At 45.1% G+C, this 26,504-nt stretch overlaps 1 protein-coding gene across 1 annotated transcript in view; it reads right to left on the minus strand.

The window, feature by feature from the left end:
• Tmem163 (transmembrane protein 163) overlaps positions 1–26,504 on the minus strand; it is a 184,465-nt gene that overhangs the window by 38,300 nt on the left and 119,661 nt on the right. The window contains exons 3-4 of the mRNA XM_031381019.1: positions 25,443–25,486; positions 23,741–23,832 (exon numbers count right to left, since the gene is read on the minus strand). Of these exons, the coding sequence (XP_031236879.1) occupies positions 23,741–23,832; positions 25,443–25,486 (136 nt within the window). The remainder of the gene's footprint in view (positions 1–23,740; positions 23,833–25,442; positions 25,487–26,504) is intronic.

Here is a 26,504-nt window from a genome sequence, read left to right on the forward strand (position 1 = left end):
ATACACAGCCTCGTATGGACACACTGCCAGCACAAGGAGCCAAATGATTCGGGGATGTAACAAAAAGCATAATATACCCTATAATTATTCTATCAGCTCACCCACGGTTCAATCCAACTGCCCCGCTTTGCTCTCACTTGTCTGCCCACTGATTCTGAATTAATCTGCTGTTTGCTTTTTTAAAACAAGAGGGAGAAGATTAAATCCCACGATGTTGAAAGAAACAAAAGTCAGGGTGTGTTAGAGCAGGGCTGCAGGCCTGTCCCTTCCCAAGCACCAGCTTGCTGGCACTCTGACAGATGGGGAGGGATGACCCCACCCCTCACAGTGCTGTTTAATGAGGCGCTGAGTAATTCACAGCTCTGCATTCAATCTGCCCTATTAAAGCCAAAGGTAGTTAAGCGAATGACAGAATGAGGGTCTTGAGTGTAAGACCCACGCCTGTGTACACAGTGCTTTTATTAACCATTAACGTGCTTTGTGGGGGGAAAGCCTTCCGACTCTCAACCGTGAAAGAGATCCGCAATTTACAACCTTCGCGGATTTAATGGCTTGTAGCTGGGTGAGGAGGCGGGGCCGGAGTGTGTGTGAACGTCATCAAACATCAATTAGGGAATTATCCACCAGCTTGTTAAGAAGGTCACATGCCAAACACTTCCCCTAACAGGAAAAGGCTAGAACATGGTGCTCAAATTTGTATTGACCTGGGACTGACAGATGATGGGGAGGAGTCATTTCCAAGTTTCTGGAACTTGGGTTTGCTTGGGTTTGGTTTTTGGTTTTTGTTTCCCAGTGATTGGGAGATAAACCATAACCTCACACTGCCACACCAGCCAGCGCTGCGCCTCCTAGCTCCAGTCCCCAGGTTCCACTTTGGCTAAGAGATAGTTCCTCATCTGTGTACATGCATGTCTTGGTATAGAGATGCAAGTATATGTTTAGGTATGGGTATATTTATGTATATTGTGTACATACATGTGTATGTAAATGTCTGTGTGTACATACACAGTCATGTGTGTTCATGTATGTCTGTACACATATGACACCTGCGTTTACCAGGCATGCGTGCCTATGTGTGAATATATTTATGTATGCATGCATTGTGCATGTGTGCACATATGTACATGTGTATATATTAAGCTATTAATGATATCTTTCCAGATCTATCTCTGAGGAAACCTGGAAATTCCAGCCTTCTCTCCCTGGCTTCTTAGCCTTCTTCTTCTTCAGCACTTGAACATCTTTCTCTGCTTTATAAGAGGAAACTCCTATTAATTAATATCACTTAATTTTATTTTTTTACCATTTTATATGTTAATATAAATTATAAACAGAAATATATAGTATATAATATGAATTATAAAACTGTAAAATTTTATAATTTTAAGGCACATCAATGACTCTCATATTATCAACCACTTTGAGATTTCATGCTCACCACCAGACCTGGTGGCATGAAACATCTAGCTTCAACATCTTTTTAGTTTAAGCAGCATTTTCTTCATATGCCTAAGGTGACAGTGGATGACAGGGACTGGTGCTTCCACTGTAAAGTCTGGAATATATCAATTTTTTAAAAATCTGAACAAGTTTTTCCACCACACAATTTGATGACTAATTTTCTTTGTCAACTTGACACAACCTATAATCACCTGGAAATAGGTTTCAAGAAGGGTTGTCTAGGTCAGATCGGTCTTTGGGCATGTATGCGGCGGGGGGGGGGGGGGGGGGGGGGGGGGGGTAGTTCGGGAGTTAATGAATGCCGGAAAATCAAGACTGAAAGTCGACGGCACCATTCCCTAGGTCTGGGCCCTGGACTCTGTGAGAACAGGAAAAGCTAAAAGCTTGCATGCGTTCCTTTCCCTCTGCTTCTGACTGTGGACTTGAGGTGAGCGGCTGCTTCAAGCTTTGTCTCTGCTACAACAGTGAACTGTAACGCAGTTATGAGTTAAAATGAATCCTTTCTCTTCTAACTTGCCTCTAGGTAGGATATCTTGTCACAGGAACAGAAATGAAAGTAGAACAGGCATGCACTCTTGCTTCGTAAGAAAAGGGCCAGCACTTTAACAGTAGCTGGGTCCCATTTAAAACTCCCAAACACTGAACCATCATTCAGGTTAGTGTACAGAGAACCCTTTAGCTGCCTGAAAGAGCCCAAAAATATTCTAGAAATACACCTTGGGATTTCTAAGTAGATCTTGGACATGAGAAGCTATAAAAAAGGCTTGCTTCAAAACACTTGGATGGCTACTAGTTGCACATACTCAAAAAAAGGAAAGTCTGACCCAGGCTCACCACAAATAAACGGGCTGGCAGAATTTCACTTTCTCTTTCCATGGCTCCACCAACCTATAAATCGGGATATTGCCTGTATTGCTCTATTTTTATTTTATCAATGCATATAACAAGTTTCTCACAGAATTCTCATTCTCTCTCTTTCCCTCCCTCCCTCCCTCTCTCCACCTCCTCTTCCCCTGTGTGTGCACATTGGCGTAGTTGTACAGATGTGTGCGTTCATGGAATCACACGTGAAGGACCGAATAGGACATCGGATGTCTTTCTCTATTACTCTCTGCCTTGAAAAAGAGTCTCTCAGGGGACCAGAACTTTTCAGCTTTATTTAAGCCTGTCTCTCCCTCCCATCACAATGCTGGGGTTACAGGTACATGTGGCCATTCCCAGCTTTTTACGGGGATGCTGGGGATTCAAACTCGACTCCTCACACTCGTACAGTAAACTATCTTACTCCACTGAGCCATCATAGCATTCCAGCCCCATTATAACATTTCTACAAAGAAGGGAAATACGACAGTGTAGCTAGGTGAACTAAGCTCTAGTTCAATAGACACTGCAGAAAACCTTGAATAGTTAAGCAGTCAATTTGGGTTGAGGTCTCTGGGGTTATGCCTTTAGAAGCCATTTGAGTCTTAATGATGGTGTTTTGCCTCTTAAACTGTCACCTCTTTAAGTGAAATACCTGATGCTGGCCACAGTCCCCTCAGAGGATAGTTAGTAAAACAACTCCGATCAGAGAGACCATGTGAAGAAATTTTGCTCCTGAGAAAATAACCAAATAGATGCAAAGTTGTGTGATTATGTTAGATGCTGCGTAACAGGGAAAAAACATACATGATTTTGGTTTTGTTTGGTTTTGTTTGGTTTGGTTTTGAGACAGGGTCTCATATAGCCTAAGTTGGTCTGGAACTCATTACAGAGTCAAAAATGAGTTCATCTGCATCCTCTGCATGCTAGGATTAGGGACCTGTTTATGTAGTGCTGGGGTTTGAACCCAGGGCCTGGGGCTTGTAGGCAAGCACTCTACCAACTGAGCTGTGTCGTTGTTCCCCACACAGGGTTTACTGAAAGAGAAGACTCTGTACTTGGAAGACAGAACATTCACGGACATGTCAAGTCCATTCAAGAGTTTCGAAATAACAAAGACTCCTCACTCTAGAAACTTCCATGGAGATAGAGGCAGGAGAGACAAGAGAATACACAGCATGTACCTAGGTTTGCAGCTTATGATCCCAGGCGTAAAGAGATGGACAGGAAAGAGAAGGACATCTACCTTCGTTGTTTTCTCTGGATGGCAGGGTAAGAGTGATCCTTGGTTTCACACTGTGATACGCTTCACTTTGTAGATGAATTGGAAAATGAGGAGATCCTGCTGCATTTAGAACACACACACTTTTTACGTAGGGAAGTTACTTGCACTCAAGTGGGGGTTGCAGGATTGTTACCCAAGACTGTAAGAGAAATGCAGTGGTGTAAGTGACACAGGGTGGTCACCAAGGCCACTGGCAACACAACAGCCAGTCCACCCCTTCCCTAGGATGTCCCTGTCTGCAGTAGTTAACACTGAATATCAGCTTTCCAGGCTCTAGGACCACTTAGAAGACAACCATCTGGGAATGTCTATGAAGAAGCTTCTAGACCAGACTGATGGGGGTGGCCGACATCATGCCATACTCTGGGTTCTGAACTGAATATGGAGGAGAACAAAAATGGCCACCAGTGTTTGTCTTTCTCTTTCTTCTGATTGGGGGTGAGGGGGCGGGAGCAATGTGACCAGCTAGCTGCTTCGCCTGTAGCCCACGGCCTCCCCTCTGCAATAGGCTGTACTGTCAAAATCTAAGTCCAAAGAAACAGCTCCTTCCTTAAGTGGCTTTTGTCAGTATTTTGTTATACTAACAAGGAGAGGGCATGGATACACCATTGAGTCTCAAATCAAAGGGAACCACACTGCCTCCTCCCCCAGCCTTAAAGTTCATCCTGGGATGGTCTTAGTCTCCTCAGCCGTCACCCATCTTCCTCTGTGGATACTCTCAGACTTAGACAAATGACAAAGGAGGGGGTGGAGAAATGCCTCATGATTGCCCAGCCAGAATCAAATGGATCTCAGAGGGATTCAAAGATGACTTCCTGCAGCCCACCTATCCAGGCCGTTCGCACTCTGTGGAAGGAAAGCTGCCTGAACAACAGCTTTCGGGCTTTTTCATTAACTCACTAACAGATGCCTTCAGTGGAACTAAATCTAATAACCTGGCCTTCCCTCTAGGGTTGGGAGGGGAATAAATCAAAGTAATTACGTCTGGAAAGTAGCTAATGTGCAAATTTACTTTCTCCCACCATAAATTTCCCCAACACCCCAGCATACAACACCCAACACATACAAGTGCACATAGCAAACACTCTTTCTCTTGACAATTTCCTTTGAAAAACCATGTATAGGTATACAGTTATGGGTGGGTTGGCACACACAGGCGTGGTGTTCTTGGAGGCCAGAAGAGGGGCTTGGATCCCCTGCAACCAGGGTTCTAGGTAGTTGGGAATTGCCTGATATGGATGCTGTAAACAGGACTCTGGGGTAGCAGCCAGCACTCGTAACCCCTGTGCTATCTCTCCAGCCTGATTTCTTTGAAATGGACCAGTCTGGCATCATAAAATGCAGAATCCGAGAGGCAAGCATTCTGCCTACCTTTCCACACTTCCTCAAGGATGCTCTGATCCTTTTGAGCCCTGGTGAACATTTTTTAATTGTAGGTTTCTATCACACTGTGGTTGTGCTATGCATAAAGGGATTTGCATTTCTCCTGCTTTGCCACCAAACAGCACCCCTTTAGGAGCCTGGAGGTGTAACTTGGGTATGGTGGAGCCCTTAACTCACAGGCTCAAGGCCCTGGATCTATCCCCAGCATCACATACACCATACACCAGGTGTGGTACCTCACATCTGTAATCCCAGTGCTCAAAGGCGGCGGCAGAAGGATCAGAAGCCTAAGGTCATCCTGGCCAGCCTGAGCCATGTGAAGTCTTGTCAATTAATTTGATTAAATGCCATTTAAATTGTGTCTGCTGCTTTAATATCCCGGGTCAGCAGGAGTTAATTCTCAGAACCCAAGTAAGGAAGTAGGGTGAACCTACCTGGCTTCATGCCAAGGTTCAGCTGTACACACATTCAGCACAAAACCACATAGCTTGAGGCTCAAAAGATGGCTCAGCAGTGAAGAGCATTTGATACTCTCCCCGAGAACAGAGGTTCAGTTCCCAGTACTTATGCCATGTGGCCCACAGCTGCCTGTAACTCTAAAGAGTGTCAGGGGCTCTGACAGCCTTTTCTAGCCTCTGGGGGTATTCACATACATGTTGGCATATGCACACCTGTACACATAAGTAAAAACAAACATTTAAAAAACAATCCCGACCTGTGTCCTTGAGGTACCCAAAGCCCTGCCCTTCTACGCTTGAGAGTCTACAGGCAGATAGATGTCTATCTCGGCTAGCTGCAACTTCTGCTCTTATACTGGGATGCACCATGAAGAAAGAAACTCTTCCCCCCAAATCTGCCTCCTTCCCCCCACTTCCCCTGCACATGTCCAGATTGCACAGGACAAGCCTCAAATGCTGTGAGGTTCCCCCTAACACTGCAGCCAGGTCAGTCTTGATGAACTGTTTCGAGGCAAAAAGGACAAAAACAAAAACAAAAAAAAAACACAGGTGGAAATACGCGTCTGAGTCCTTTCTTTCTCCCTATAGCTTTCCTCAGCCCAGCCTCCCGCATAACCCTCCTTTGCCTTCATAGGCTGTGATATTTGCAAATGTCAAATTCCATAATAGAGAAGCGTGCCCTTGATTCTGACCATGCTCACAACGGCTGCGGACAGCCGCCTCTCTGGAAAAGTAGAGTGGCTGCTTCAGTCTGAGCAAGGCAGGCCTGGCTTTGTGCAGCCTTTTGTTTGTGAGCCTTGTCCCTGGCTTTAGTTACTCATGACATTAAGCGAAGCAACCAGATCCAGCCCTGCAGCTGTGAGGAGCGCCTGGGGAGTGGGCCAGGCTGCACGTGCATATAAAATCGGCGAGCTTAACATTTCCTACATATGCTCCTCATTCCTGTGTGCACTGGGGGCTGGCAGCGTTTCTAGCTCCCGCAGACACTCTGTGAACAGTCAGGATTCCAGATCGATCGGTGGTGAACAACCACCCACCATGCCCGGGGACTGACAGGTCTCAGGTCTGTTTTACGCTGTGCCCAAAACAGCTTTCCTCCTTACCCAAAATACAGTCAGGACTTAGGACACAAGGAATTTAAACCTCATGGCTTAACGGCCTCTGTATGTGTTCATGTGTGTCTATGTTTGTATGGACACATGTGCACTCCAAAGGACAACTTGGGGTCCTTCCTTGGGGACCGTTTGTCTTAGCTATTTTGTTTTGTTTCATATTTTTTAAAATTGTGTGTATATGTGTCTATGTGTAGGGATGTGCGCATGAGGGATGTGCCTCTATGGAGGCCTGAAGGGGATGGAGAATCCCTTGGAACTGGACATATAGACAGTTGTGAGCTGCCAGGGAATGGAATTTGGATCCTCTAAAGAAAAGCATTTTAACCACTGAGATATCTCCCCAGCCCTCACTTTGTTTAATTTCATTTTTCTAAGACAAGGTCTCTCAGCGACCTGAACTCACCAGCCAGGCTAGGCTAGCTAGCCAGAGAGCCCCGGGGCTCTTCCTGTAGTCACCTCCCCAGTGCTGGGGTAACAAGCTTGCACCACCAGGCCCAACTTTTCAAAAGAAGCCAGTTCCTGAGGTTAGAATCCAGGTCCTAGTGTTTAAGTGACAGGTAATTTACCAACTAAGCTATCTCTCCAGTTCTCCTCTCATACTGAAAACATAATAAAGCCCAGATCTCAGACACAGAGTTCATACCACAGCAGTAAGACATGTCACAGCTTAAAATAACAGAAGCTGAAGCAATCCGGAGCCCCTGACACACGGTTAAATAGTGCCAATACCAAAACTCTAAAGTCACCAAAAACGACAGATTGGGTATATAGGGAAGAGATCTGGAAAATGTCTTTGGCTCTGAGCTGGGAGAAAAGTGGATTACAGAGCGATATACGGAGAAAGGTCTAATTTTTATTTTCATACCTAGCTACGTGTGTGTGTGTGAACAGCGTACACATGTATGTTCTATTCAATTTGCAAAAGAAATACACTGAAAGCTTGGGTACCAGCTCATGGTGATCGCTGTTCACAGAGGAGGCGGGAAGGATGCGATCAGGCTAACCATGGGCTAGGGAACACTTCGAAATCTGTATTCATTGAAAGGCGGTTACTTTTCACACAGGTACCACAACATTTGGCGACATGAACGAAACCTATTCTTTTGTTTTTTTTCTTTTTAAGAAACAATACAGAGCCTCCTATATTCACAATCATGTTAGGTTTCTTGGAGATCGAACCAGATGGGCTCACAATATTAAATATAATCAGGGCACTTCACCCAAAGGCTTAATAACCCGCCCATGGCTCCCCAGTTCTCTTACAATCACAATTTCCTCCTGAGGCCCAGGAGGCCCCAGCTGTGAGGTCCCACACTTATGTCAAGCCTCAGGAACTTATTTTTCTGACTCTCAAATGCAGCCAGCTGGCCTCTCGTTACGTACCCCGTGGCTAGCTCTCCATCTAGGAATACTGCATGTCCAGGCTCTTTCTAGCCAACCTCAGCATCAGAATATTAAACTGTCCTTGAGCCCCAGCTTTAGAGATGCCCTCCTTACAAGTGCCGTTTCCCAGCCCCCTTTGCCTCTGCACTGGCCATCTTCTCCTGTTAGGTCCACGGGGATGAAGCTAGCTGGCTTCATTCCCTCTAGGTGTCTTATAAAATGCTTGACCAGAGACCTGGGAGGTAAGAATGAATCTCAAAACTCACAGGGGAGGACACTGGATGAGATGCCCAACAGTGGGGAGAAGGAATTTGTAGAGTCCACGTCCAGTAGAAAGACAGGGCATCAAGTGGAGGGATGGGATTACCATCCCACAGCCTGGAACAGCCTGAGGTTGTTCCTATCTGGGAGAACTGCAGGGACAAAAATAGGGAGGAGACTGGGGGCAGGGTTGGGGGAAGGAGGTCCAGTGACCAGCCCAAATATGAACCTATCTCAGGGAGGCTCCAGGGCCTGACACTATGACTGATGCTATGGTGTGCTTACAGACAGGAGCCAGCCTAGCATGGCTGTCCTCTGAGAGGCCCAACAAGCAACCGACTGAGAAGTCAGGGGCACCCCTGTGGTTGAATTAGGGAAAGGCAGGAAGAGGTTTGAGGAGGGTGACCCCATAGGAAGACCAACAGTCTCAATGAACCTGGACCCCTGAGATCTCTCAAGACACTGAGCCAACAACCAGGCAGCATGCACTGGCTGGTCCGAGCCACCCCTTACCCCAATCCCCTCTCACATATACAGCAAAGGATTTCCTGCCTGGGCAGGCCTCAATGAGAGAAGACACACCTAGTCCTTGAATGACTTGGGGCCCCAGGGAGTGCGGAGGCCTGGCAGGGTGATGGGGTGTGTGTGGGCATCCTCTTGGAGATGGAAGAGGAGGAATGTGATGAGGAAGTGTTGGAGGGCAGAACGGGAGGGGGATAGCAACTGGACTGTGAGGAAAGATTAAAGATAGTTTTTTAAAAGTGCGTGACACACACGAGTCAGAATTGAGCACACAAGAGTCTAGTATTAGGGAAAAAAAGAACCTTCAGGGGCTAGGCTCAGTAGAGTAATTGCCTAGCATGTATGAGTGTGGTGGTTTGAATGAGAATGGCCACCAGAGACTTTATGTGTCTAAATACACGGTCGCATGTTGGTGGAACTGTTTGAGAAGGATTGGTAGGTATGGCCTTGTTGGAGGAGATGTGTCTCTAGGGGTGAGCTTTGAGGTTTCAAAAGCCAAGTGCCATGCCATTCATTCCACTCTCTTGCCTCCTGCCAGTGGATAGAGATGTGAGCTCTCAGCTACTATGCCAGCCACCTGCCACTGTGCCTGCACTTTGCCACCATAAACTCTAACCCTCAGAACCACAGTCTAGCTAAACTCTTATAAAGGGCGTCCATCATTTGTTTTACCACAGCGATTAAAAAAAAAAAAACAAAACCTAATAGAATGAGTTTCTAGGTTCAGTCTCCACCAATGCATAAAACAAACATGGTGGCACTTATTTGTCATCCCAGCACTTGGGAGGTGGAGACAGGAGGATCAGGAGTGTAACATCAACCTTAACTACAGAGTAAGTCTGAAGCCAGCCTGGGCTATATAAGCCTGTCTCAAAAAGTAAAAACAAAAGGAGCAAATGTGGTTTTTGGCTGAGGATGCCAAAGGGTAAATGTTGGAAGACGCTGACATCCAAGCCAAAAGCCCCTCTGTATAAAAAAAAAAAAAAAAGAATTGGAAGAGAGACGCATCAGCTCTGGCTGTTGATTCAATCACCCCCAAGAACGCCACAGAAAGGTAGAGCTTTTAGTCTTCGTCTAAAGCTTGGGGCGATTTTCTCCTCCGACTTGGGTGTGTTTTGTTGCTTATTGGTTGAGACAGGATCTCCTGTAGCCCAGGCTGCCCCCATGCCCACTACATAGACAAGAATAACTGGAATTTCCAGTCTTCCAGCCTACACCTCCTGAGGGCTGGGATTGCAGAGAAATGCTATTGTGCCTTATTTCATATATGGGGGGGCGGCTTACCTTTATTTTCCCCCCAATTTAGAGGTACCATTTTTTTAAAATTAGGTACTTTCTTTATTTACATTTCAAATATTATCCCCTTTCCTGGTTTTCACTCCAAAAATCCCATCTCCTGCAATCTCCCCCTGCTCACCAACCCACCCACTCCTGCTTCCTGGCTCTGGCATTCCCCTACACCGGGGCATAGAACCTTCACAGGACCAAGGGCTTCTCCTCCCATTGATGACTGAGAAGGCCATTCTCAGCTACATATGCAACTGGAGCTATGGGTCCCTCCGTGTGTACTTTTTGGTTGGTAGTTTAGTCCCTGGGAGCTTTGTGGGTACTAGTTGATCCATATTATTCCTCCTGTGGGGCTGCAAGCCCCTTCAGCTTCTTGGGCTCTTGGGGACCCTCTGCTCAGTCCAATGGTTGTCTGAGAGCATCCACATTTGTATTTGTCAGGCACTGGTAGAGCCCCTCGGGAGACAGCTATATCAGGCTCCTATCAGCAAGCACTTGTTGGCATCCACAATAGTGTCTGGGTTTGGTGACTGTATATGGATCCTCAGGTGGGACAGTCTCTGGATGACCTTTCCTTCAGTCTCTGCTCTACACTTTGTCTCTAACTCCTCCCATGGGTATTTTGTTCCCCCTTCTAGGAAGGATTGAAGTATATACACTTTGGTCTTCCTTCTTCTTACACTTCATGTGGTCTGTGAATTGTATCTTGGGTATTCCGAGCTTCTAGGCTAATATCCACTTATCAGTGAGTGCATACCATGTATGTTCTTTTGTGATTGGGTTGCCTCACTCAGGATGATATTTTCTAATTCCATCTATTTGCCTAAGAATTTCATAAATTCATTGTTTTTCATAGCTGAGTAGTATTCCATTGTGTAAATGTACCACATTTTCTGTATCCATTCCTCTGTTGAGGGACATCTGGGTTATTTCTAGCTCTGGCTATTATAAATAAGGCTGCTATGAACATGTATAGTGGAGCATGTGTCCTTATTACATGTTAGAGCATCTTCTGGGCATATGCCCAGGAGTGGTATAGCTGGGTCCTCAGGTAGTACTATGTCCAATTTCCTGAGGAACTGCCAAACTGGTTTCCAGAGTGGTTGTACCAGCTTGCAACCCCACCAGCAATGGAGTGTTCCTCTTTCTCCACATCCTTACCATTATCTGCTGTTACCTGAGTTTTTGATCTTAGCCATTCTGACTGGTGTGAGATGGAAGCTCAGGCTTGTTTTGATTTGCATCTATTGGGTTTGTTGAAAGATGATTACTTTCTTGCTTTTTCTAGGGTGTAGTTTCCTTCCTTGTGTTGATGTTTTCCATCTATTATCCTTTGTGGGGCTGTATTTGTGGAAAGATACTGTGTAAATTTGGTTTTGTCATGGAATATCTTGTTTTCTCCATCTATGGTAATTGAGAGTTTTGCTGGGTATAGTAGCCTGGGCTGACATTTGTGTTCTCTTAGGTTCTGTATGACATCTGCCCAGGATCTTCTAGCTTTCATAGTCTCTGGTGAGAAGTCTGGTGTAATTCTGATCGGCCTGCTTTTATATGTTACTTGACCTTTTTCCATTACTGTTTTTAATATTCTATCTTTTTTTAGTGTATTTGGTGTCTTGATTATTATGTAACAGGAGGAATTTCTTTTCTGGTCCAGTCTATTTGGAATTCTGTAGGCTTCTTGTATGTTCAGGGGCATCTCTTTCTTTAGGTTAGGGAAGTTTTCTTCTATAATTTTGTTGAAGATATCTACTGACCCTTTAAACTGGGAATCTTCATTTTCTTCTATACCCATTAGCCTTAGGTTTGGTCTTCTCATTTCATCCTGGATTTCCTGGATGTTTGAGGTTAGGAGTTTTTTGCTTTTTGTATTTTCTTTGACTGTTGTGGCAATTTTTGTTGTTGTTGTTTTTTGTTTTTGTTTTTGTTTTGGTATCTTCTGTCCGTAAGATTCTCTCTTCTATCTCTTGTATTCTGTTGTTAATATTTGTATCTACGACTCCTGGTCTCTTTCCTAGGTTTTCTATCTCTAATGTTGTCTCTTTATTGTTTCTATTTCCATTTTTAGATCCTGGATGGTTTGGTTCAGGTCCTTCACATGTTTGGTTGTGTTTTCCTGTAATTCTTTAAGAGATTTTTGTGTTTCCTCTTTAAGGGCTTCTAGCTGTTTACCTGTGTTCTCTTGTATTTCTTTAAGGGAGTTATTTATGTCCTTCTTAAATTCCTCTGTCATCATCATGAGATGTGATTTTAAAATCAGAGTCTTACTTTTCTGGTGTTTTAGGGTAACCAGGGTTCTCTGTGGTAGGAGAACTGGGTTCTGATGATGCCAAGTAGTCTTAGTTTCTGTTGCTTATGTTCTTGTGCTTGCCTTTCACCATCTGGTTATCTCTGGTGTTCACTAATCTTGCTGTCTCTGACTTTGGCTTGTCCTTCCTGCAAGTCTGTATGTCAGTACTCCAGGGAGACCAGTCCTCTGTGGGAAGAATTTGGATATGGAGAGCTGTGTTCCAGGGTCAGCTCTTGGGTCCAGAGAGAGATCAAAAGGATCCTGTCTCCAGGATCCTTGGTTCCTGTGTCCTGATAGCTCTGGGAGGGTCCCTGTTGGGCCAGGAATTTGAAGTGAAGTAGTGATGTTGCCTGTGCTCGCAGGTGTGTAGGCACTCCTGGGAGACCAGCTCTCTCCTGGCAGTATTTGTGTATATAGCTCTGTGGCACAGGATCAGCTCTGTGAGCAGGCAGAGAAGAGAAGCCTCCTGTCCCAGGCAGTCCCTCAGTTCTTGTGTCCTGAGAGTTCCTGGTGGGTTCCTCTGAGCAGCAGTGGTGGTCCTACCTGCACTCACAGGCCTGTCCACACTCCTGGGAGGTTCCCTCCCTCCCAGCGCTATTTGGGTGTGGAGCCCTGTGGATCTGTTACAGGGACTTACCTTTCAATGCTAACAGGGACCAAGACTATATACTCTTTTCTCTAACGCGCGCGCACACACACACACAGCACTCAGCACCACATTCTTAAGCCTCATGCCTGTGTCCTGGCAAGGTTTTACTCCCCTTTGATTCTGAGAGGCTTTGACAGTAGAGGCCATCTCCCCTCTTCCTTCAGCAAGACAGAACTCATTTTTCATGTCACGTGAGCTCAGATTATCCTGAAAGGCTCCTCCTGCCTCAAGTTCCAACAGTTGAGTGCTCCTGGGAACTTATTCTCCTACACCAGCTTCTGCCATTGATAGAAAACATGGCCAAAAAGGGTTTGTAAAGTGAAGAAGACTAGAAAACAAAAAACAAAAAAAAACCATGATTTGCTTCTCCAGATCCTCTGATTTGTGGTCTGGATCAAACACCCCCTAAAAAGCTGCAAGGATGGATTCAAACATTTGTGACCTATGACCCTGCAGGCCACTTGGCTCCGGCACCAGAAGCAAGCCACCAATCTGCCACCTCTTTGGTGAACCGGTTACCTTTCTTTAAAAGAACTAATTCTTACTGTTACTTATTTTGGGTGAGTGGCACACTGCCACAGCCCTCGTGTGGCAGTCAGAGGACAACTTTCGGGAGTCAGATCCTCCCTCCATCACATGCGTCTCAGGGATTGAACTCAGGCCAGCAGCATTGGCTGTAAGCACCTTTACCTGCTGAGCCCTCACACTGGCCTGGAATCAGCTACATTTTTTTTTTTTTTTTTTTAGTTTTTGGAGCTGTTCCCAAATGTTACCAACATGCTTGCTGATGCCAGGCATCAAAAGGGCAGGCGACACTGGAGCCTTCCTGTGAGCTGGGCATTCTTAAGCCAAGTCATTTGCTCTGCAAATTGAAAAAGAGAGCGGTGCCGTTTCCCTGGGTGTGAACCGTGTGTCCCATTTACTTCACCTGGAAAACACGTACAGCATCTCTAAACCTCTAAGACCACCCATTGCAGAGGATGTGGATTCACTTTCCAGCCTTCCACTGAGCATCCCGCTATCTGCACACACATTGGGAGCTGGAGAACGGTGTCTTAGGCTGTGTGGTTGACTCAGCTGCGGAAGGAATGCCTGAAGAAGTGAGCAATGGCCCCCATCTGCTGCCATCTCTCACTCTCAGAGAGCTGCCGGATGGCCCAGGGAGACAGCTGGGCCTGGGGAGCCTGGGTGGGGCCCCACCTGTGCAGCTATCAAACGTAAAATGTCAGAGGCTTCCCAACGAGCACCAGGCTGTACCTTCTGTGGCAAGCATCCCAATGGCCCTGGAAGCTGACGGCAGCAGGAAACCGTCCTTCCTGTAGCCTCACAAGGTGCACAGGGCTGGGAATGGCTAAGACAGGCGTGAAATTCCCAGTGTAGTTCAGCCTTGCCAAGTCCAACTTACTATACCCATCTCTCCCTATGGCCTCCATAATGGGCACCTCCCTGCCTCCCTTGATAGTCTTCTCTCATTTGCAAATCCCTTGTATTGCTTGCTTACTTGTCTGTTTTTGATGCTGGAGATGGTACCCAGGGCATAAGGCATATTAAGCAAATGCTCTAAGGCAGAGCTTTACCCATCTACCACCAGCCTCCTGCCTCCTCATCTATCATAGAAGAGTCTACCAATAGTAGTGGTCTAAACTTTCAGGGGTGCTGCTCTAGCTGTCTTTCTGTTACTGTGACAAAACTCTATTCAAAAGCAGTGTTGGAGAGAAAAGGGTTTATTTGGCTTACATTTCCTAGTCACAGTCTGTCCCTGAGAGATGCCAGACAAGAACTCAAAGCCGGAACCATGAGGAAACCCTGGTCGCTAGCTTGCTCATGTTTACGTAGTGTCTTACTCAGGGTTTCTATTCCTGCACAAACATCATGACCAAGAAGCAAGTTGGGGAGGAAAGGGTTTATTCAGCTTACTTCCTCATTGCTGTTGATCACCAGAGGAAGTCAGGACTGGAACTCAAGCAGGTCAGGAAGCAGGAGCTGATGCAGAGGCCATGGAGGGATGCTCTTTACTGGCTTGCTTCCCCTGGCTTGCTCAGCCTGCTCTCCTATAGACCCCAAGACTTCCAGCCCAGGGATGGCACCACCCACAAGGGGCCCTACCCCCTTGATCATTAATTGAGAAAATGCCTCCCAGCTGGATCTCATGGAGACATTTCCCCAACTGAAGCTCCCTTCTCTGTGATAACTCCAGCCTGTGTCAAGTTGACACACAAAACCAGCCAGTACACGTAGCTTTTCTATACAGGTCCTGGCAGGACCCCCTGCCTGATGAATGGTACTACCCACATTGAGCTAGGCCAATGTCAATTAGCAATAAAGACAATTTCTCAGAGGCATGCCCACAGGCCAAGCTGACCTAGGCAATTCCTCAGTTAAACACCTCCTCTCTGATGACTCTAGACTGCGTCAAGTTGACGATTAAGGCTTCTCTGGGCCACAGTGGGTGGAACACTTACTTCCTATGGGTCCATGAGACGGCTCAGTGGGTAAAAGCACTCGGATGCAAGGCTGAACTCGTGTGTGCTAGCTAGTGTAGATGCTTGTATTATGAATGCTAGTTATGTTTTCCAAAAAAAAAAAAAAAATTGTTCATAAGAGAGTGTCTACAGGGAGCTTCTGGGAAGCTGCCCCTAGTTGGTTCTGATGTAGGACTTTCGATTTCCCAGGCTCAGGACGGGGAGAAGGAGATCTGCTATGCTGGCATCGTCTTGAGTTTTAATTGATGTGGAAAGACGGAGCACACTATGGGGGGAAGGATTACATAAGTGGGAGCCGTCCACTGTAAGAGTAGAGAAGATGAAAAGGGCTGGAGAGATGGCTCCGTAATTAAATGGGCTTATTGTTCTAGACAGAAGACCCTGGTTCGGTCCCCAGCATTCACGTGGCAGCTCACATCCATCTGAAACTCTATTTCCAGTGTATCTGGTGCCTCTCTTATGGTCTGCATGGACTCCTGCATGCATGTGGTATGCATAAATTCAGATACACACACACACACACACACACATGAAAATAAATATTCTTTTTTTTTAGAAGTAGAAAAGGTGAGCTGAGTCATTAAGCATGCACACGCTCACTTCTCTCTGCTCTGGGCTGTGGGTGTGACGGGTGTGTTGTGACCAGAGATGTCAGGCTCCTGCCCCTGTGACTTCTCTGATACAAAAGATTGCAGCCTGGTGCTCTCAGCCAAATCAACACATTTCTCTCCTAAGCTGCTTTTTATTCAGGTGTTTTATCCCATCGATAGAAACAAAATTAGGACAGATACTCAAATATCCAATGACACTCTCCCTTACAGACAGACTCTGACTCCTTGGCTTCTCTCCTAGCACATGTTGAAAACCTCAGTCTAGGTGAAACTGGTGCTCTTCTATTGGGGTTACCCTTGATTATTGAGGATCCGGGATCAAATAGGGAACACACATGAGAGACAGAATACAGACAAGCCAGGAACTGCAAACTGTAGACAGAAGACCAGGAGAGATCCTGGCAGGCCTGTGTGAGCATTTTGGGGAAGATAACTGAGCATGAGCGAGTCCCCCTTCCCCCCACAGTAAGCAGCCCCTTCCAACTACAGCTCAGAGAGTCAAAGGTCCTGGAAAGGACATCTGCGCCTGCCTAGCTTCAGTTCCTGCTGATGAATGCATCTATCCACCATGCTCTGCTGCTACCGAACCCTCCTTAGCTGACATCAGACTCCAGCTTCTTTAGTTTTCAAGCATGAACTGAAGATCAGCAGTGGAGAATTATCTGCACCAGACTGGGATTACTGTCATACTTTGATGAAATGCATTAAAATAGACTCAGAGACACCAAAATGCATCAGTGTTGCATTAGGGAACACAACTCAGCCCATCCCTTTGAATTCTTTTGACTAACGGTGAGCCAAAGAATGAGTTCTTCACTTCTCTCCTTGTGTCTTCTGTCTATATAGTTTGTGGTTCCTGGCTTGTCTATATTCTGTCTCTCGTGTGTATGTCTGTCTCTATTGCCTGTGTCCCTAACAAAGTCCTTTGCTCTATATTTACCGAACAGTGTAGAAAGAATCGCATAGGGAAGGAATAAGGTACATCATAGACATCTTTAACAGAATTTCCTTGTTGTTTAAATACACACACACACACACACACACACACACATTCTGCTTTGAGTCAGGGGCACTGAAGAGTACATAATTTAAGATTAAAGCTATGAATTAGCGTAGGAAATAAAAGCTGATTACATGGAAAATCCAAGGGAAGTGAGGTTGGTTATAACATTGTTCTCTTAAATGCAAGTTAAACAAACAGAATGAGTGCACACCATAGGATGTCAGGCCAAGTCTTAAGTGATCTCAAGGTTTATTATTAATGTAGCCATAAGGTTCAATCTCTTTGAATGTAAGCAATAGTTTCATTAAAATGGTATCACTACCCCAGGGCAGCCATCTTCACAAACCAGGCAGCTTCTAGGTGCTCAGCCATCTAGCAGACAGATGGCCCCTGTTGGACTACGCAGCTCATGCCATGTAAGCCCACCTAGTGACTGCTCTTGTCATACATGTCCATTCCATTGATTCTTCTCCTCTAGAGAACTCTGCCTAACATATCTACCTTCTATAAGTTTATTGTTCATGTAAGAAGAGACTGGTATGGGCTGCAGCGATGGCTCAGCAGTACAACACCCTGCTCTTGTCCTGTTTCCTTCCCACACCCACACTGAATGCTCACAACTGCCCATGTCTCCAGGTTCAAGGGCTCCAACACTACCTTCTCACTTCTCTAGGCACTGTAATCACTCATGTACAGTCCCTTGACACAGATATACACATATACAATGTAAATTGTTTAAATTTTTTAAAGTAACCAATATAATTGGGAGGGGTTTGTTTGTTTGTTTGCTTGTTTGTTTTTTTTTACCTAATTAGCAGGACTTTAGGATGGTGCAACTGCTTTGGAAAAGTATGAAGTTTCCTCAGAGGGGAAAAACGTTCAAAAGCTTGGCCATGTGATCTATCAATCCCACTGTGTATAGTTCCAGAAAAACTGGAAACTGGTTCAGAGAGAGACTCAAACTCATTACTATGCAGCACAGTGAGTCCTGGTCACAAAATAGATATACCATATGGAATATTGTCCAGCTGGCAATGAGGAGGAGACTGTGTCATACTCTACAAGATGGATAAGCCTGGCTGGGCAGTAGTGGCGCATGCCTTTAATCCCAGCACTTGGGAGGCAGAGGCAGGCGAATTTCTGAGTTCAAAACCAGCCTTGTCTACAGAGTGAGTTCCAGGACAGCCAGGGCTACACAGAGAAACCCTGCCTTGAAAAAACCAAAATAGATAAATAAAAAAGATGGATAAACCTGGAGAGTATATGAACGGCATGCTGTAAAACACTCTCCCATAGGGGACAGATATTGTCCCCTGAACATTCTCCTTGAACACTTGGGTTTTATTCCCACCGTGTACATGGCAGGCTACAGCCATCTTTAACTCAGTTCCAGGTGATCTGATGCCCTCTTCTGACCTCCAGGGATCCCAGTCACACACCTGGCACATACCTGGCACACACATGACACACTTATGGCATACTCAGGCATATGTGTCACCCTATTGAACTCTTATAACCTGTGACACTGTGCAGGAAGGAAGAGGCCTGAGCTAGCTTGGGCCACCACTGCCATGCAATGGAGGCAGGGAAGGATTCATGGAGCCCTGCCCTTCTTGGAGGATGTATAAGTTAACTATTGCTGGGGAAGAGGGAGAATTTTCTTTGGTGATCTGTTAGGGTCTTTTTCTCACTACAGTGACAAAGTACCTCACTAAAGCAACTTAAGGAGGAGAGGTTTATTTTGGTTCACAGTGTGGGCAGTGCTGACCATTATAGTGGGCGAGTCATAGCGGCAGGACCCGAAGGCAGTTAGTGACTTTGCATCCACAGTACAGAAGCAGAGAGTGTAGGGTACTGGTTCTTAACCTGCAGTCCAGATCATGGAGTGGTGCTCTCAACATTTAGAGTGGGTCTTCCCATCTTAGTTAAGAGAATCAGGAATTCTCTCACAGACACCTTCAGAGGCGGTCTCTTTGGTGATTCTGGAGCCTTTCAAGTTGACAGGATTCATCATGGTGGTTCAGTCCTCTACAAGCTGTTTGTGGTCCTGTTAGAAATCCCAATTGCACTCACTGGTTCCCTCCTCATCTGGAGTGGATAGATATTTGTCCCTCCCAGGTTAGCTCTCACCACACCGTCTGAGTTTGTGAGTTACCTAATGCAATCTGAGTCAAGGAAACAGATGGTAACATGGTGCTACCAGGGCCTGGGGGAGAAGAAATGGGACTACCCAATGAGTGTAGACTTCCTCTCTCACAAGGGGACTGACTTCTCACTTTTTGGCTAAAATCAAGTGCAGTTTTGCAGGGTGACAAGGCTGGTTCCCAATGGCATGAATATATTTCAGACCACTGAACTATGCACACTAAAAAGTGGTCCATTTAGGGGGCTGGTGAGATGGCTCAGTGGGTAAGAGCACCGATTGCTCATGAGTTCAAATCCCAGCAACCACATGGTGGCTCACAACCACCCGTAATGAGACCTGACGACCTCTTCTGGTGCATCTGAAGACAGCTACGGTATACTTGTAAGAAATAAATAATAAATAAATCTTTTTTTTAAAAAAAAAGTGGTCCATTTGAGGGTTGGGGACATGGCTCATTGGGTAAAATGTGTGTTACATAAGGACAACAATTTTCAGAATGTTTTTTTTTAAATGTGGGGTATACACTTGCAATCCCAAGGCTAGGGAGGTAGAAACAGGTAGCTCGGGGGGCTCTCACTGGGGCTCAGTGCTCAGCCAACTGAATCTACTTGCTGAGCTTCAGGCCAGTGAAGCTCCCTGTCTAATAATAACCAAGTGGAACAACGTCCAAGGCTATTCTCTACGCTTCACACACAGGTATGTACACGCATGTACACTTGCGCATGTGTGAACATCATAGCAAGAAAAATTCAAAGTTTAAGCTACATGAGTTTGTTTTTTTCTTATAAAAGCTAACATTTAATTGGGGCTGGCTTACAGTGTCAGAGGTTTGGTCCATTTTTATTATAGCAGGAATCATGCTACGTGAGTTTTGTAAACATTTTTGTTGTTGTTGTAGTTTTTAATTCAGCACATGATAATTTTGGAGGCCACACATCTATATGGAGGCCTTACCATACATGTGGTGAGGCAGAAGCATCACACACTCCATTTTCATGTGGCCAAGTTCAGGAGGGCATCCATCTTCTACACAGGCAATTTCAAACTCAAGATTCACTCTGAGGCTATGATTTCAAATCATAAAAGTAAGAGAACTCACCTTTTCTAGAAGCCAGTTGGATATTTCTCAGTTCCCTCCGATATTACTCTCTAGAAACTAGCTGAAAGCCGAAGGTTTTTCTAATTGTATTCCTCCTTGCTTGTTTGTGCTCATTAATATGCAAATATATTCCCAGCCAGCAGTGATCTCATGAATTTTTAACCAGAGATTAAAATGTTAACTAAAGCCGGTGATATAGAGGATTTTAAGTGTCACTTAATCCTTAGATTAGGAATCTCCAAACGAATTCATGATCATTATCTAATGAACAACCAGCCAAGGAGCCTTTGCATTGTGGGTAACTGGTAGGATGGCTCAGTTTGAGATGTGCTTGTCACACAAGTGTATGGACTCTCCTAAAAAGGCCAAATGTGGTAGCCTGTGTCTGTAATCCCAGACCAGGAGGTGGAGCTAGGCAAATCCCTGAGGCTCACTGGCCAGCCAATTTAGCTTAATAGATGAACTCTGAAGGAAAGGGAAGGGGAAACTAATGTAATTAAATTATAATCTCAAAAAATAAATAAAAGGTTTTAAAATAAGAGAGAAAGAGAGAGAGACCTTGTCACATTGTTTCAAAATACAAGGTGGTTGTCACTGGAGGAGTAAGACCTGAGGTTGACCTCTGCCCTTGGAATGCACACACACACACCTGGACGTGTAACTGCACTTGCATCCACATAACACACACACACACACACACACACACACACTGAAATTAAAAATAGTGAAATCAAAGATACTTCTTATCATCAGCCTTGGCCTGGGGAAACCGGTAGGCTGCCTAGTAAATGTTCACAGAGATTTCAGTTCTACAGAAAAGCCACAATAATTAGCTTGTGACTAAAGATTGTACAGAAAGCATTTTAACAGAAAGGAAATAAGATTTTTAAAAAAGAAAATTAGAAAGAAGAAAACTTCTGGAGACATGGATCAAACTTGAAATTATTAACTCTAAAACAGAGGGAAAACAAGCCCAACACTTTCTCTTTATACTCCAGACAGAATTAAAACCCAAGGCCTACATGGAATTCTGCATTTCCAAAGGATACGCAAAAGCAAAAACAGGTTAGTACTTCAGTCCAGTATACATAAAATATTCTGATATCAGCACACAACTATGTGCATGTGTGTGAATGCATGTGTGCACACATATATGAAGATATGTGCACAAGTATGTGTGTATGTGTGTGTACGTGTGGGTGTATGTATGTGTGTGTGTGCAGTGTGTGTGTCTGTGTGTATGTGTGTGTGTATGTATATGTGTGTATGTGTGTGTATGTGTGTGTATATGTGTGTGTATGTGTGTATATGTGTGTATGTGTGTGTATGTGTGTGTGTGCGGTGTGTGTGCGATGTGTGTGTATGTGCATATGTGTGTGTATGTGTGTGTATGTATATGTGTGTATATGTGTGTGTATATGTGTGTGTGTGTGCATATGTGTGTGTGTGTGTGTGTGTGTGTGTGTGTGTGTGTGTAGGTTCTGGGGATCGAACTCCCGTCTCCATACTCATCTGGCGAACACAATACTGCAACGTGGGCTTTTAAAAAGCCCATAGCATTTTTTAAATTAATAAACTAGGCATTCTTCTTCCTCGTTGGAGTCTGGTGTGAATTTTACACCTCATCCCCAGATCGAGTTAAAACGTGGCGCTAAAGGCAATCTGGGTCCCACCTCTGCAGAACCAAGGGTTGCACATTACCCCCAAGAAAATGATGCTTAGCTCTTGGCACAGGACAGAGCATCTCTCTAGACTGCTTCATGGCCGTTTCATTAAAGTCCCCAAACCCCCGCATAATAAATTGGGTGGTCACAGTGGTGCCTGCCAAGTGACTGAACCATCATTTGAAATTTTATAAAATTAAAATTTCTACTATTTGTGTCTTAAAAATCTTTTTACCAAAAGATTAACTTATTTTCAAAATTCACTCCATCTAAAATTATGTCACTTTGGATGCCACTGATCTGACACTCCACATCTGTTACAAAAGATAATGCACATCATAGTAATATTTCACATGTGAAGAGTTTGTTTGTTTGATTGTTGATATTGCTTTGTTTTCTTTTTTCAATCTTTTTTAAGGGATGTAGTTTCTTATTGATAAAGTTATGTGTATTTGTCCATGTCTGTGTATGGTATGTATACATAAATGCAGGTCCCTGTGGAGTTCCTCTGAATCGGGAGTTACAGAGGGATGTGTGCTGCCTAATATGGCACAGGTCCTCTGTAAGAGTAATATGTGCTTTTAACCACTGAGCCATTCCTTCAACCCCCTGATATGTTTTCTTGATGTCATTAATGGATTTGCATGCTATCATCTTTTAGGAGTTTCTACATTTCAACACATTCAACCTAAAATACACTACTGTCTGAATTCCCTGACACCAAAGAGATACCTCTACCATTGCGTGTCTGAGCATCCACTGTCATGAACTTACCAGCCCCTTCTCTCTGGCAGCATTGGAACCACACAGAGCAGCATTTGTCAATCTTGGTGTTCAACCATTCATAACCTACATAGGCTAGGGAAAACCCTGCATGTGCTGATATATGGGCACCCATACATATATAAACACATATATGTACAACTGCACATACACACAAATGTGCATATATATATGGATAGATGTGCATGTAGGAACATATGTGCCCATCAAGAAAATTCTGCAAAGGAGCAATTTTTCTTTTTCTACTTTTCCAAATGGGGGACTGAAGTATCGTGCAGTCTCAAAGCTAGCAAGTGGTAAAAGTTAAAGCATGAATGGCTGTGTGTTTGTGCATGTTTTATGTGCATGGGTGTGTCTTACATCAGGTTATTAATAATTAAAGTGTCAATATTAATGGATCATGTATTGAGTTATTAATTAAAGAAAATGTGATAGACAAAATAACAACCAATGTGACTGTATGAGCTGGGGATACAGCTGGGTGGTAGAAGACTTGCCTAGCATGTGTGAGAACATGGAAGAACACGGAGACACCAAGAAGGAGAAAGAAAGAGGAGAAGTGGGTAGGGGAGGAAGGGAGGAGAGAAGAAAAGACAGAGGGGAAAGAGGAGGAGGATAAATGAGTAAACATGAGGTTTGGTGAGTGGGTGGGTGGATGGATGGATGGATGGATGGATGATGGGTGGATGGATGGGTGGGTGGATGAATGTTTGAAAGAATGGACAGATGGACAAGCAGGTAAATGCATGGATAGAGGGACAGACAAGAAAATATTCACCCTAGATCCCAGATCAGGGAACATACGAAGGCTCTATATGTCCCAGTGACTATCCCAGGAAAGACCTGTCTCATGGCTGACAGTGCACCAGCTAACATCAAAGGCAACCTGCACCCTTTTGTCAACATCAGGACAGAGAGTGAAGGAGGATTTGTGCCGAAGGTGATGGCGAGGCCTTCATGTAAGGCTCCTGCAGTCTGGAAGAAGAATCCACTTACATATATTCCCTGTGAGCAGAGTGCACGGCGGCTGCGTTGCTGTAACGCCAGAGGACAATGGCCGAGGACAGGACATCCAGGATGGCATCAAACTAGAGAAGGAAACAGGACATTAGTGGTGCTCAGGTCAGCAAGGCACAATGCGAACACACTGGCCAACAGCACAATGACCAGACAGTGTGGATAAGCATCTTTAAGATTTATTTATTTATTTTATGTGTATGAGTACACTATAGCTGTACAGATGGATGTGAGCCATCATGTGGCTACTGGGAATTGAACTCAGGATGGCCCCACTCACTCCAGCGTAATACACTGTAGCTGACTTCAGACGCACCAGAAGAGGGTGTCAGATCTCATTACGGGCAGTTGTGAGCCACCATGTGGTTGCTGGGATCTGAACTCAGGACCTTAGGAAGAGCAGTCAGTGCTCTTACCCACTGAGCCATCTCACCAATAAGCATCTTTAAGTGAGTACATTTCTGCATGCTTCTTGCAGCCACTTTGAACTCTATGGTGGAGCCCTGGGCCTCACACACTGTGGCTCTTGTATGGATGGCTCTGTTCTCAGAGCCCCAGAACCCCAGCACTCTGGAGATATGGGACAGGAGATTAGAATGGAAAAAAGGACTGTTTTCTGAAATACATGAAATTGTTTATCTTGTGACAGGCAAGATGACATTGGCATTTTTTTCCTATTTACAGTAAGTGGAAAAACTCGGGTGCAAATTCTAATTCCAGCTCTCACTGGAACTGTTCTAGCTAGGTTTAGGAGGTCCGGGAAGTCTACCAACAGTTTGATATCATATAGAAAGTTCTATGCCTTTGAGAGAACTCTAGAGAGAGAGAACTCTAGAGAGAAAGAGAGAGAGAGAGAGAGAGAGAGATGTTTCTAAGACTATATATCGTATATGTATTGTGTGTGTTCATGCACATGTGTGTCTATGTGGCATATTTACATATTTACTTCTGGGTGGATGTGTGTCTATGCTGTGTGTGTGTGTGTGTGTATGTGTGTGTGTGTGTGATATGTCTAGCTGTATATTGTACATGTATCTCTTTCTGTGTATTGCTTATTTCTGTGTGTATATGTAGTTTATGTTCTGGTTACCAGTGTGCTCATGTGTAAATTTCTGGACTGTCTACATCCTTCATAAGAATTTACAACACACCTCAATGCAACATTCTCAAAACATTAAGTTCTTACAACAAAGGTCAGATGTGAGTCTAGGACCCAGGATAAAATGTCCTCTGCCTCTGTGACAAGGAGGGAAAGAGCCTGCTTGAGGCACTCCAGGCTTTCAGCATACCTGTCCCCCATGGACCTATTTCCCTGAGGAGACAGGCAGGAAACTCAGCTCCCCCCTCAGCAGGTCTACAGACCGACTGACTTCGAGTGTGAATTACAATCCACCTCAACTCCGGAAGTCTCTGTCTACACCATCATATGCACCATCCAGGTGTGCCAGACCCACATGCAACAAGGTGTGCCTTGTCCCCACAAGGGCACAAAGAGGCAACCTCCCCCACCCCCGAAACATCCTCTCCAGCCCCTTCCCAGAACATGTGCTCCCCAGATGTGTGCTTGGGAAATATCCTAGGCTGCTGCCTTTAATTCTGTTTCATGACCCAGGTGAGAGTCACAGGCTCAGGGAACAGCATGCAGAATTTCACAATGGTGAGTACATTTTAGGCTACTTACGGCAAACCCGAAGGCAGAGGCGCTGTACCTCATGACGGAGACAGCTAGAAAGAAAGAAAAACACCATTCAGACTGACAGCCCCGTGGGTCACGTGGGTCTCCTTCGAGAGTCCAAAAAGATGAAGAGATTATTTTCAAATTCTATGACACTTCCCCCTCCCACTGTGTTCTGAACCTTCCGTGGGCCAACTTCTGGGAAAACAAAACTAAACAAACCAACCGAGCAAACAATTAAGCACTTGTTAATCACCTGGCTTCTGTTGTCTTTGGAAACTGAGAAACTGAAAGCAGTGAAGTAGGAACTAGATCTTCAGGGGGAAGCTGAAACCTGACTCCTGCTGCTGGCACTATCAAGCCTGGCTGGATTTCTACTCTGAATCCACCTGTGCTCACCCGCCTTGGTGTAATGGGTGTACATAGTTAAAAGGCCCTGCCCTGTCGTGTGCCCCACAAAACCACCTGATTGTCAGATGTTGAACTGGGACTTCAAAATGTCTGTACTTGAGTTCTTTGGTGATACCAGGTCTTTACATGGAAGGTCACAAAATTCAAAGTAGATGCCCAAATTATTTCAGTGAGACATAGGACTCTTACAAGTGCTGTCAGCTGGGAAGAGGGCTCCCGTGGAGTCCATGTTTGCCCTGCAAGGCTGAGAGCATGACTTCAACCCCAGCACCCAAGGGAGAAAGCCAGGCATGGTAATGCCATTGTTATCCCAGCACTGGAGAGGTGGGGACAAGTGGGTCTCTGGAGCTTGATGTCAGATCAGCCTGGACGACTTGGTAACCGCCAAGCCAGAGTAACTGATCCTGTCTCAAAAAACACTGTTGGAGGGCAGTGGTGGCACACGCTTTTAATTCCAGCACTTGGGAGGCAGAGGCAAGTGGATTTCTGAGTTCGAGGCCAGCCTGGTCTACAGAGTGAATTCCAGGACAGCCAGAGCTACACAGAGAAACCCTGTCTCGGAAAACCAAAAAAAAAAAAAAAAAAAAAAAAAAAAAATCTGGGGCTGGCGAGATGGCTCAGCGGGTAAGAGCACTGACTGCTCTTCTGAAGGTCCTG

Source organism: Mastomys coucha, unplaced genomic scaffold, assembly GCF_008632895.1.
Source record: "Mastomys coucha isolate ucsf_1 unplaced genomic scaffold, UCSF_Mcou_1 pScaffold1, whole genome shotgun sequence".
Classification (NCBI taxonomy): domain Eukaryota; kingdom Metazoa; phylum Chordata; class Mammalia; order Rodentia; family Muridae; genus Mastomys; species Mastomys coucha.